This window comes from Rattus rattus, chromosome 6, assembly GCF_011064425.1.
Source record: "Rattus rattus isolate New Zealand chromosome 6, Rrattus_CSIRO_v1, whole genome shotgun sequence".
Lineage (NCBI taxonomy): Eukaryota > Metazoa > Chordata > Mammalia > Rodentia > Muridae > Rattus > Rattus rattus.
The window spans coordinates 11,062,448-11,075,618 of record NC_046159.1 but is presented as its reverse complement, the minus strand read 5'-3'; the positions used below and the strand labels follow the sequence as shown (position 1 = coordinate 11,075,618).

The window sequence follows — 13,171 nt, the reverse complement described above, 5'->3', positions numbered from 1 at the left end:
CACACACACACTCACACATGCACACACATACTCACACAATGCACACACACACTCACACATACACACACATACACTCACACATACACACACACTCACTCATACACACATAGACTCACACATACACACACTCACCCACACTCACATACATGCACACTTGTACACACACACACACGCGTGCACACACACACACACACACACACTATGCTCCCTGTTCTACCTCTTTTCCTCCGTAGTGACTAATGCTTATAGAACCCACTCTTGTTTTGATGCTTATTTACTCTAATTGGAATAAAACTTCTTATAAGGCAGGTGTGATTTTTGTTTTATTCAGCATCATGTCCTAGGGCCTTGATGTCCTAGAACAATGAAGATGTTTATTGCATGAGAAGGGGAGGACAAGAATACTAAATGTTTTGCAGCATGTCAGTGGTACCTGTCCTTGATAGCCTGGATGTCTGTGCAAAGCGCTACCCTGGTTCAAACGCAGGTCCATCCTTATCTTCCTCTAAATGCACAAACACACTGACGAAGCTCAGCTTCTCTAGAGATTTCTAACTTACAAAAACTATTTTTAAGGAGTCTATATTTGCTCTTAAAACTTTCTTTCTAAAATTTGTCTTTTCTACATTTATTTTTCATGCTAGGGACTAACCTCAGCGCCCTGGGTATACTACGTAAATACTAGACTACCCAGCTATAGTCAAACCTCCCCCAAGCCCCCCTCTCTCTCTTCTAATTTCACCCAGGCATACACATCTCAGTTTTCTACATTGGTTTTGAATGTCATAAATAGAGTAAAAAAACTTACATATTTTACTTAATTATTCAGCAAGAATATCACCGGTATTTAGCAGTTGTAGAAAAAGAATTATGTGCTAAATTCTTCACAAATTTCTCAGACCGAATATCTTAATTGTTCACATAGCAAAATGTCAATCAAGACATTTTCCTGTTGACGTGTCTCATAAAATCAAGTAGGGATATCACATTTCCCATCTCTTATTTACAATAATAAAATATCGACACCCAAATTACTTGTATTTTCTCAAAGTATGAATGCATGCATGTGCAGCCCTAAGTTTTAATAGGCTTAATATATAATCGAACTTGCCACCTTTACAATTTGGGTACACTTGACCGTGGATGGCGGTCCATACCCCTACTTAGTGTTACAAGGTGTGGTAACGCTCTGCCTTCTTTGTTCCCACCAACCCAAGGAAAGGGGCAGAAATGACCGATTTGGAGAAACAGATTGACTAGGTACCCATATGGGTACTGCACTCATCGCGAACTGCTATTAAAGAGCATGGCAGGGTTCTGGAAGTTTTGGAAGCTGCGAATTGCCTGGCATATCTGGAAATAGCTCCTACCTTCCTGCTGCCTTTTCAGAGTCTGTGCCTGTAATGGGTGGGGGGATTCTGTTGTTCTCTGTGGTATTTGAATTCATATTAAATGTTAACATTAACATGTTTTATGAAGTCCCATGCCCCTCGCTTGTTCTCCTCACATTTGATATTTATGTTTGCCAAAACCGATCTTCTTCTCTTTTATTAATAGGATAGGCTTAATGTGAACACCACTGTACAGCACCCGTAATAACAACTTCACTTAAATATGGCTTTAGTGCGCTCCTCTGCAAATAATCCTTCAATTCCTAAGAGTCTTTTATTTTCCCAGTAGCCCAGTTGGAGAGTTTTTAATATTAAATTGAATCATAACAACACATGCTGATTAGACTCTAACTTAATACACAAAGCTTAATGTTAATTTTACAACTTCAAATCAAGGATCCTACTAGTGCGGGATGGTTATTTATCTCAAGTGTGATTTTATTTGAAACTTGTGAAGCCTACAGCTAGATGCATTGCACATCATAAAAGCTAACCGCATAAAGGAATTCAGAAAGATTAGAACTATGGACACATTGCTGAGAACTTAAGTATTGGTGAGCATAGGACAGAAACTAAAAAGGCCCAAGTGCACGTTCAGGTCATTGATGTGGTGTTTCTGTGTGGATAGTATGTATGTCTGATTAACATGATGAAAGGGTTATGCTCAAATCATAATTCCTTTACAGAAAAATTATCCATTAGCATCAATAATAAGATGTAAAATGTAAGAAAAATAAGTAGTTTAAACTAATGAAAACCCACATACATGTTACATGTTTCATGTTTCATGGTGTAAACTTTTCCCCAAATGAAATTTGCATAAATACTTTGACAGAGGGAGTACCTGCTTAGTTTCCAGATAAACTCTGTTTTTGTCATACAACCCTAAGGAGAGAAGACAGGCTCAGCCTCTAGAGAGGCCGGTGAAAACGGACCCAGAAGATAAACACCAAAGGCATCAAATGGGAATAAACCCAGTATTATGAAATTTGTCTTTCACCCGAGACTAGCAAAGATGTAACATTGTAACAACACATCAGTGCTGCCGCTTCCAACAGGAGGAAATTAGCTGGCTTCAAGTGTCAGCACTTCACTGGTTTCAAAGCTCAGCACACCATGAAACTAAAGAGTGAAGAAGAGAGGTGAGTGACTTCCAACAGAAACACAGATAACACATGGAGCAAAAACCATTCGAGCAAGAGAGTAAGATATTGCTGTTTTTATTTCTATTTCCCTTCACACACACACACACACACACACACACACTACTTAATAAACATGAGACATATCAGCTCACTGAGAGGGTAGGGGACTGAGATGAAACTTCTGTCTATGATGGCATGATGGAATTGGGGGAAATTTTTTTTTAAACAAAATACCAAAAGAGGACTTGGAAGGGTTACAGAGTAATGACGGGAAACGCCATGATCATTTAGGTGGCTAAAATTCTTATTTTTAGGATCTGTAATTTTTATGTGAGGCAGAAAAACTGAACCACATAATACATTTTTATAATGTAAATATTCATCAAGACCATTTACAAAATTACTACTTTCAGCATATTTTCAAAAGGAAATTCCTTAATAAATTATGTTTATGCAGTCCAAACACAGCATTAAGATGTATTATTAGTCACTTAATGGACGCTAATGGTGAGCTTATAAATGAAGTACTGGCTTACTTTGGTATTTTCTAAGAGCAACCAAAAATAGAATTCTTTCCCAGAATTCTATGTATTTATAAAGTGCAAAATAAGCGATTCCAGCAATTCTCAGATGTAGTTCTTCTAGATGCCTTTAATCCTTAATAAACTTGTAGAAATTGCTTCTTATTCTTTGCTAAGTCAGGTATGTCTAATTCATCCAACCTCCATATTAAAAACAACCCTCATTGAAGTTCAATGCATCGCAAAATGATGAAAGGAACAAAAACAAAGAGATAAATAACGTGGGATTTTTTTTTTATATTTCCAGAGAATTGGTATTTTTCCATGAGAATAGCTGAAGTGTATAAAACAAGTCAAGAAAAAAAATCCCACAAAACAAATAGTGTTAATTATATGAATTATGCAAATATTCATTCATTACAGATGGGTAACTGGGGAATTAAAAGTACAAAGAGGTTATAGATAAATTTACGAAGGAAAAATTTCTACGTATGGATTAAACATTTTTAATAGACATACTTCCTCTGTACTTGTCCCTCAGGAAGTCTGCTATGAACTCCCAATTATTTTCCCAGGCAAGGAGCATCTCTCTAAGCTGTTGCACCAAATGATATGACCATCCCTTCACTAAATCGCTCTGTGCATACTATATCCTCTAAACTACAATTCAACAATACTTTCCTATGATAAAGGCAAAACGGAAAAAAAAATCGCAACTCTCGGTAAAGCTGTAAATAATGTAAAATAATTTGGGAGAGTCAGACCAATATTTTTCAAAAGACCACGACAGAAGTATGCTTATGCATCAAAATATGTCATTATACTAAGATCAAATAAGGCACTCCCAGTAAAAGGCCTAAAGCCTCAAATGAAGCTTGTAGAAAAAGTTTAGGTGTGAGGTATCTCAATCTAGGTAGAAGCTTATTTTATTTTTAAATTCAGATGATGAAAAGTTATTTAAAAAATAATAATGTGCTGTTTCCCAGGCAAATATTTCCATCTGCTCCCTGTTCAGAAGACGAAAGTGAGGGGAAAAGAATGAATACTTTATTCCACATTACGACAGACACTAAGCTTCATTTTGCCCAAATGAGACAGTATTAATAACACATCCCTATTTACATTTAGGGCTATAATCACCCATCAATATAAATTTAATCTTACATAAAAGCTTAGAAGTACCAGGTTTGATCAGTGTGAAATAAAGTTATAGCTAGATTGATGCTCTGCGCAACATTTTTATTTTAATTTTCTCTTTAAGAGTTACATTATTATATTAAAGTACATAAAATTTCCAGTCGGCAGAGCAAGCTTCAATCATTTTAGTTAATTGGCAACTTCTGTGGAACGCAAAGCATCTCTCTCTTTCCCAGTAGTTTCATTTTAAACAAATCATGCTCGCATATAAAAATAGCAAATTGCATTAAATTTTATATAAGACGTTTTACAGCTTCTCATATGGAAACAGCTATAAGCTGCTTTAATGGCACACGCCATAGCAAACAGCTTTGAACCAGCTTCCTGGCAAGGCACCATTCAAAGACATACCAGACATAGGCAGTGTTGGCTGAATGCTTAGAATATACCATTCAAATCTGAATCTGCAGGAACACACACACACACACACACACACACACACACACACACACACACACACACACACACACACAACAACAAAGGCTCGCCAAAGGATAGAGTGGTAAGATCTGATTTTTTCTCCCCCCTCTAGGTCAAAAAGTAAAGGAATTGGGACATTTCTGCCCTTCTAAGTGTTTAATGTTTATGCAAAGTCTTAATTCTAAATCTCTGGTTATCCAGCAGCTCCTCACATTCGACAAGACAGAGGAAGGAGGGACAGTACTGACCAAAGTCTCTTAGGCACAAGTGCTAAATGTTGCTATTTTTATTCAACAAATGGCTATTCTTAGGTAGTATCAACTTTAAACTCTAATTTAAAATCTAAAGGTGCTTTTTGTATTTTGCGTCATATTGTTGCCTTTCAAAATCCTTTGAAGAATAGAAACAACGCTGGCCTCATTTTTACCAATTCCATGTCGCAGCTTGGACCCGTAGCTACCTGACTGCGGATGGACCACACGCCCTTATTCTGAAGGGAGAGAGAACTTTCAAAAGTCAATCATGCTTCTCTTTCTTCGTGGAAAAAGTTCCTCCAGGGGAGGAAGCGTGGTCCTGCAAGGAAGTAAGCTCTGTCCCCTTGGATATGTCCATCTGGTGCTCACAGCAAAAGAGTAGACCAAAAGACAAGCCAACATGACAGGGCAGTTTCGGGAAGTGAGCAGCCCCACTCTGAGGACCCAGGCTGCAGCCACTAGAACCGTTCTGTTTTCCCTTAAGTGGGGCTGTGTGACAAAGGTTAAAAAAAAAACAAAAACAAAAACCTGTCTTGGAGAAAGACCTATCACGATAATGAATACCTTCAGAAAGTATCCTGCTATCTAAATTTATACATTCTCATATAATTTAATACCTCCAATCCGGGACTCACAGGGCTTGCATGGTTTCATTCCTAACACTGCCCTAGCCACACAGCCTAAGAGCCAAGCCTTCTAAAACTCCTCATAGTTTAAAATGAACTGTTTTTCGTTCGTTCATTTGTTTGTTTGTTTGCTTGTTTTTATTCTGTAGAGAGAAATGTTAATTAGGCTGTTAAGTACAATTGATAAAATATTTCCCTCTTCTCCAGCTATGAACAATTTTCTACTGTAGCATAAAGCCGGTAAGTGGCAGTTTGTAAGCGTGGGCGATGCCTCCCTTAGCACTTGCTTTCTTAGGTACCTAGTGACTCAGAGGGACAATCTAAATCTGTAACTTACTTGTGGCTCGCTTGGTGCTGCAACAAAAAATCATATGATACTTCGAAGATCAAAAAAGCAACTATTCTGAAACAGGATTTAAGTGGCTAAACATGGCCCGTGAAACAGACAGACAGAGTACACGTGCTGAACAAGGAGGGAAATGGTTTTTGAGGCTCGGCAGTGAGACACGGAAAAGTATTTGTTCCTTAGTCGCAGCATTATAAATATCCTTACAATAAAATAAACAATCTTAATGGCTCCAGAGTCTTAATTCTGAAACTTTAATTATGCGCTGACTGTTTTATGCACATTTCCACCAACGAGTCTGAAAGCAGTGGCCAGAGTCCAAAACATCATTACTTAATGACCTTCTCCCCTTATTCTTAGCTTTGGACATTGTTTCAAATTCTACTCTCCATACATCTGACAGGCATTTGTAAATGGCTGTGTCCTATGATCTATGAATAGATTTGATAGTAGGTACTGACTTAGAAACACAGGTTCAGACTTTTAACTTCTTAGAAGCACATCTCGTCCCTATAATGTCATGGAGGCCTATGCTTTTCACATGAATCCACATCTGCGGCAAATTCTGTGACTCATAACAGTATTTTTTGCAAGCTCCGCTTCTCCACTCCTCGTTGACACTTTTGAGGTCTTGTTGAAACTGCCCAGGTCACATTATACCCAGCAAACCTTCAGCTTAAATAAGGAGTAGGCTTGCTGTTAACAACTTAGTCTGAAATGTTAACAACCCCTGGGCTGTTAACATAACAACTGGCCATTAATGTGGTAATGACCAATTTCGGAGCAAATTGTTCTTTGAGAAATGAACATATTGGTGATCAGACCATATCTGAAAGAGCAAGATATGTTTATAAGTAAGCCAGCTGAAATTAAAGCCCAGCAGAAATGAAAAGTTTTTATCTCGAAAAGTAATGTGCATTTTGTTATTTTTTTTTAAGGAGAGATGAACACTTCAGATAAGGAAACTATTTTGATAAATTCCCTTGGAGGAAGCATTGGCTGGAGATGGTCAGACTCTAGGTTAACAGTCTGTCCTGTTTGCTACCACGAGGAAGAATACAATAAAACAAACCCAAGGTTACTTCCTTTGAAATCCACGCATTGAAAATGCAAAACTGTTTTCCCCACGAACCAGGTAGACTCAACATTTCTGATTCAGAAATGTCTAAAGCATTCGAGCCACACTCTTTGCATTTTCCTTAAGGTTTACTTATTTATTTTACTTATTAAAATACCTACTCCAGCCCAAACTGTATAAACTCCTTGTTTGCAATGGCAAACCTAAATCCACTTGAAATACTAAAATCGCGCATAATGAAAGTCAAAAGGAGTCAAAAAGCCGTGAGCATTGCTTAGCACAGACAAAGCAAACCTGGCAAGCACCATGTCAGATCACGGAGAGCAAACACAAACGCTTTATCTGGAAATGAGGCGCTCATTCACGAGGAGCACAGGAGACATTTTTATTTCAAAGAAGAAAAGTTCAAAGACGGCAGAGTTCCTTCTGGAAGGATTCTTGTTGTAAGTTAACTCTGATTAGTTTGCCACCATAATGAGGGAAGCCCTGGCTCCTCAGAGTTACTTTTCATTGTTGGCACCTTGCGTGCTTCTGAGCTCTGGGAAGTGGTAACAAGTGCTTATAATTAGCCAGGAGGCTGCAGGCACAGGCCAGAGCAACACTTCCAGGGGTGAGCGGAACGCGATAAACCACACTGGATTTCCCCTCATGCAACCACCATTAATCAAAAGATATATATGTATTAGGATAAAAATCTGACTTTAAGTAGCCGCTTTATAGACTAAGAAAAGAGGGATCAAATTTCCCAAGAATCGCCTCCCAGAATGGCCAAGATGGTTGGTATAGGGAGTTACTACCAATTCATAAATTTTGTGTCATAGGGAAAAAAAATGATTCAAAATAAATAGCTTAATGTCAGGCTAGAAAAAAATGATTAATTGTATCAAATATGAAAACCCAAATGATGCCATATATCATTTCTCTAATTCGATAGATCCCACTTTATTAAGATAAGTAATTTGCAGCCAAGTCAAGTCACAAGCCCCCTGAGAAGAAAATGCTTTCTCTTCAGGAGCATTTCTGTGTTGACAAAAAGCAGGGAGGCTTTGGACTAACACCCGAGCCAGCATAACCTTGGATACCCCCACTGTCTGGGTGTTTGTACTTTGGAGGGTCGCAATGGCTCCCAACAACCTTGAAGTTGTTACTTTTATTCTCCATAAAGTCACAAGTGAGTCTTGAGGCCGCTCAATATAGAAACAATGACTTGAGTACCACTAGGTGGGGAGACAGTCGCTCTGTGTCAGGGGTCCAAAACACTGCAGTAAACATACCAACAAAGACAAACTAAGAATTTAAAACTGACTTTCTTTAATGTACATGAGACAGGAAACTTCGCTGACTAACCAGAACATTCAGTTCAACTAAAGTTGAACGAACTTATTAGAGGTACAGAGCTAAAACATGTAGGTAAGCAACAGGGTCAGTTCTCTGTCAGGCTCAACCAATTTTGCCTCTCGTGCTCTAAAGAAACAAACAACCTGGATGTGCTTTTCATCCAAACATCCCTGGCATCAACCATTTTCGATGTAATGAATGACTGGCTCTTCGGTCAGACAAGCCAAATTAAATCACTCTAGATGTTTCTGTTGGCTATCCCTTAGGCAAAAGTTTGCTTGATAAAAGCCAGCATGGAGGAGGCCGGCAGTGTAACATCTTTCAAGAACACCGGTCGGTAGTTAAGGAAATCAAACAAACAAGCCAGAAACCACACTTACAAATGTACTGTAAAAGGCGTCCAGCCAACGCTGGTGTGCAAACAGAACTCCTACCTCAGGTAGTCTCTGCGACAAAGGATAAGGTTCGCTTTAGTGTACAGGGTGGAGCCCACCTCTCCCAAACGGCAGTCACAGCAGGCACACTTCAGGCAGTCCTCATGCCAATATTTGTCCAGCGCCTTTAGGAGATACCGGTCCTTGATTTTGCGGTTGCAGCCAGCACAACCTTTCGGCTTGGTGTCTGGCTGAACTGAGAGCATTTGTATGCCTGAGGAAAAGAAACGAGAAAAGAGAGCTGAGGTCCCCAAGTCCGAAGGACAGACAGACAAGTGAAATGGTAAAACACGGCCTCTGCACTCTTCCTTCCTTTCTCCCTCCCTCCCTCCTTCTTCCTTTTTTGAGGGATGTACTACAATCGAACTACATTTTGGATTTTATCAAAGCCCTGTGAGAACCATGATGAGCTCATTGACAGGAAGCAGCAGCAGTGATGAACTGACGTGCGAGGTACGTTGGACCTTGACACTGGATAGGGAAGGTTAGAAATCCTTAACCATTTCCATAGTGCCCCGTTCTCCACACTGTGGTTCCCCCGGGAAGAGCATCTGAACAAGTGGATGGCACCCTAAGAAGCAAGAAACTGAAACTAACTCAGAGTTGGCTGACGGGGATCAAAACTGCCTAACTGGATAAACAATTCACTTGACGTGCATTTGATGGGAGCAGCATACATCTGTAGGGGGGAAATTCAGAACCTTACTTGGATGTACAAAAGTTTACAGATAAGGGCACAGGGCATCTAGTCCAAAGCCCATAAATCCCACAGTGCTCACTTACATCCAAATACTTGCTTCGGTGTCCTCGATATTTCAAAGTGTTCATTGTGTTAAAATAACAAAGTGTATTTATTTTCAAACACATTAGTCACTGCTTCCATTGAAGACTCACCACTTGATTACATATTATACGTTTTAATATAAAATGAGTATGGGGTTGTGCGATTTATAGCCACAAGCATACAGATATTTCATAAGAGAAAGAAGAGACAATAGAAGACAAAGTCCAAGAGGGAGCAAAACTATGCACTCATCCACAAACAGGTATTTACAGAAGATGTGCGTGCACCATATTAAATAAAGGAACCTCCTCCTATTTCAATGCCGAACTTTCTTCATAAGCAAGGAGTCTGGCTGGCTTTTATGGCTTTTACAACTCGACTGAAATATTTTCAATTAACTGAATACTCTTTTTTTTTTTTTGAGTTTTTTCCTTTATTGTTCCCCAGGTGTCAAACACTCAGCCTTAAAAAAAAGAGAGGAATGCTGGCCAACTATTAAAGCTTCATCTTTATCAAACGATGGGTTTGAATCACTATAAACCACCGCAGACATCATCGACTCTCTCGTATTACAGATCAGAACGCAGAGAGTCACAGGAGCGAAGGAGTCCCTTGGAAGCTGGAGGACAGTAGTGCTGTGCACCTGAGGCCAGGTGGTCTCCCTCTCCGTAACCCTCAGATCGCCCCTTAACACGGCCTTTCCTCTCCTAACGTAAAGTTTTAAACTTGTTTGCCCAGAGATACAGAACATCAAATATGTGTGTGTTTAAGAGAGTTTCAGAAGGGAGAAGGGAAACCTTGGTGATTCATTTCTCCTTAAGATACGCAAACTCTCCTTCCTTCTGATAGCAACCCCTCATTACCTACCGGGGGGGGGGACAACCAAAGAAAGAAACAAATAAAACAGAACAAAACACCAACACCAAAACCCACCGACGAGGGGCATGGAGCGTCTCCACAGCTAAGCCTGCTTTCTAGCTACTGATGGCACAGGAATAGAGCATGCTCTTCGCATGTTCTTGAGCTCAGGTAAGAAAATTGCTTGTCTGGTAGAGTTGCAGAGGGAAGCACGCAGGGAAGAAAGCAGCTGGGGTTGTTCTGTGTGTTTGACACGCGTGGCTGTGGTGCTCCGAGCGGTGGACCATCAGCCGGATTTGTGCAGAAGAGCAGGTGGTGGCCCTGTAGCCTGGTGTCTGATCCCTTTTCTTTGAAGGAGCCCAGGGCCTAGTGTAGATTAATCATAACCTTGATAGCTCTGCTAAATCTCACTCTCTAGAACTTCTAACAGACGAAGTTTCTTTGATCAGAACTAGTTATCCTTCTCTAGCAAGGTCCCACAAGGCATGAATCCCATTAATTACGGTGTACAACAGACCCAGGCGCCTCTCAGTCATATACCTGGGGATGAAGGGGGTGGGGGATGATTTTGATTTATGAAAAACAGGATTTCATGACCGCAAGCATCTGAATGTTTGTTAACTATCCTACTTATCTACGTTTTTTTTAAATACATCACTAAGCTAAAAGATTAAAAAAAATAATTTTGATAGTAAGCTGAACGCCATTATTTCCCATACTCACGATATATTATTATTAAGGGTAGAGGGTCAGTTACCTTTACCCAAAATGCATTGTAGCCAAGACAGCAGACACCAACATTTGGCACAAGGAATGCTACCCTGCTTGTCTTCACAAAGTGTTTTTGTTGTGTTGACATTTTAATTTAGCACTCAGAGGCCAATTAATAACTGAAACTCTTACACTCTGTTCGGCCTTGTGCATGAAAGGAATCTGATATTGTCTACCCCATCCCCATATCTTCTTTTAGAGACTCCCCCCCCTTTTCTCTTCAAATGGAATCCGTTCTAGTCTATGCATTTAGAAAAAAAAAAAGACATAGGAAAACAACCACTTGGTCTTCACCACACTGCCAGGCACCGAGAAGGCAGAAAATACTGAGCAGTCTCTGCTCCTGATCCAAAGGAGTATGTCTGGGGAGAGTTATGTGTCCCGGTCTGTGAGACACTTCCCAAGTTGCTCCTAGCCCATCCATGGGCACCCATAACTAGTTTTCAGATTGGCATGCAAATTGTTCTGAGGGAAATTCTTACTGCCTCCGAGACCCTGCCATTCTGAGTTATTTGACAGTTTAAGGAAAATCATAGTTTCTTTAAAAAAAAAAAAAAGAAAGAAAAGAAAAAGAAAGAAAGACATAAATAGCAGCCTGTGTGGTGAGCTGTGCAGGAGTAAGTAGCACCATTTCATTTAAACTCTGGTGAGCTTTTAATTGCCTGGATCGCATTGTGAGAAGGCCTGCCGGTTGATTGCATCTATTATGTTCCCTTGTTCTGTGCCATTCATCCGCACAGTCTTAGCTTCAGTAGTTAACACAACAAAGTAACCACAACTCCACAACACATAGGGGCTAAAAAAAAAAATAACCAGAATAAAGAAGGATGTGCAGTGCTCAGGCACTGTGGGCTTTTTTTTTTTTTTTTTTTTTGCGTATGTATTCTTTGGCCTGATCACACTGAATGGATGGAGAACGCTCCCTTCCCCTTTCAGAAGATTTACAGAGGACAATTTGGGAAGCAGCGGAAGGGGCTTTTGGAAGAGAGGATGCTAAAATTGGGTCCGCAGGTTTCGCAGCTGGGAGCAATGACATAGATTAAAAGAATTTGGCCAACACAGCCTTCCGATTGCCAAGAGTACCAAACAAAAGATTGTCTCTCCTCCTGCCCATCTTCCTCCCACTCAGGCAACTCCCCCCACCCCCCAACCCAGATTGGAAAAACTGGATTGGGCCTAAAAGCTTGTTTCTCTCTGTTCACTGGCCCAGAGCACCCCTACAGGCTGCAGCCCCCTAAGGGAAAACAATGCAAATGGATGTCCCCAAATCTCTCGGACTGGAGCTGCTTAACTCTGTTCTGCCCCTTCAACTCCCAGCCCCCTCCGCGTCCTTCCACCACCCTCCCCTTTTTGAGCAATGGAGCTGGGAACCAATTTGATTCCCTTTTTCTCCAATGCAGCTGCAAGGCTCAGAGATACTGACATTTCCCCACTCTTATCAGTTTAATTACAGTTACCATGGCAGCAAAGTGCTAGTGCTTGGCAAAGGCCAACAAGAGATTTGCAAGACTGGGTTCAATTTTGATGCAGCTCACATGCAAAATAAAAAAAAAAAATAAGAAACATACATACACTCTAACAAAGAATTTCCTTGTGGAGTTTATGATCCAACCTTTTGTGGCTGTGTCTTTGCAGCCACACAGGGGTGGTTTTTGCAAAGAATGTCCCAGTATTTGTGGCACCTAGCGAGATTAATTGGTCGAAAGCAGCAGTCTTTTAAAAGCAGCAGCAACAATAATATTTCGTATCTTCAGCAGGAGAAGAGCAGGCAGGCTGAGGAGGTAGCCACGAGTGTCTAGCGGCCCCGAGAAAGTGCATCTGTGAGAGAAGGTAACCTTACCAAAACTTTTCTCTTGTTTCTGCATGAGTTGACTGAGGTGTGCCTGAGTCGCTGCTGCAGCTTCGCATGGAACACCGAGCCCGGAGGCAGAGAGTAGAAGAGAGGAATCACTTGGGTTTGGGGCCCAAGCGTGGACCTGGTGAGCAGCGTACAGGGCCCAGGATCCAC

At 40.6% G+C, this 13,171-nt stretch overlaps 1 protein-coding gene across 8 annotated transcripts in view; it reads right to left on the bottom strand.

The window, feature by feature from the left end:
* Lmo3 (LIM domain only 3) overlaps positions 1-13,171 on the bottom strand; it is a 62,493-nt gene that overhangs the window by 43,997 nt on the left and 5,325 nt on the right. For 5 of the 8 annotated variants that reach the window (XM_032905501.1, XM_032905502.1, XM_032905499.1 and 2 more), the window contains one exon: positions 8,751-8,964. In XM_032905501.1, the coding sequence (XP_032761392.1) occupies positions 8,751-8,956 (206 nt within the window). In that variant the 5' untranslated portion in view covers positions 8,957-8,964. Of the gene's footprint in view, positions 1-8,750; positions 8,965-9,207; positions 9,373-12,735; positions 12,977-13,003 lie in introns of those variants that run through there. The other 3 variants (XM_032905498.1, XM_032905503.1, XM_032905505.1) reach the window with 3 other exon arrangements.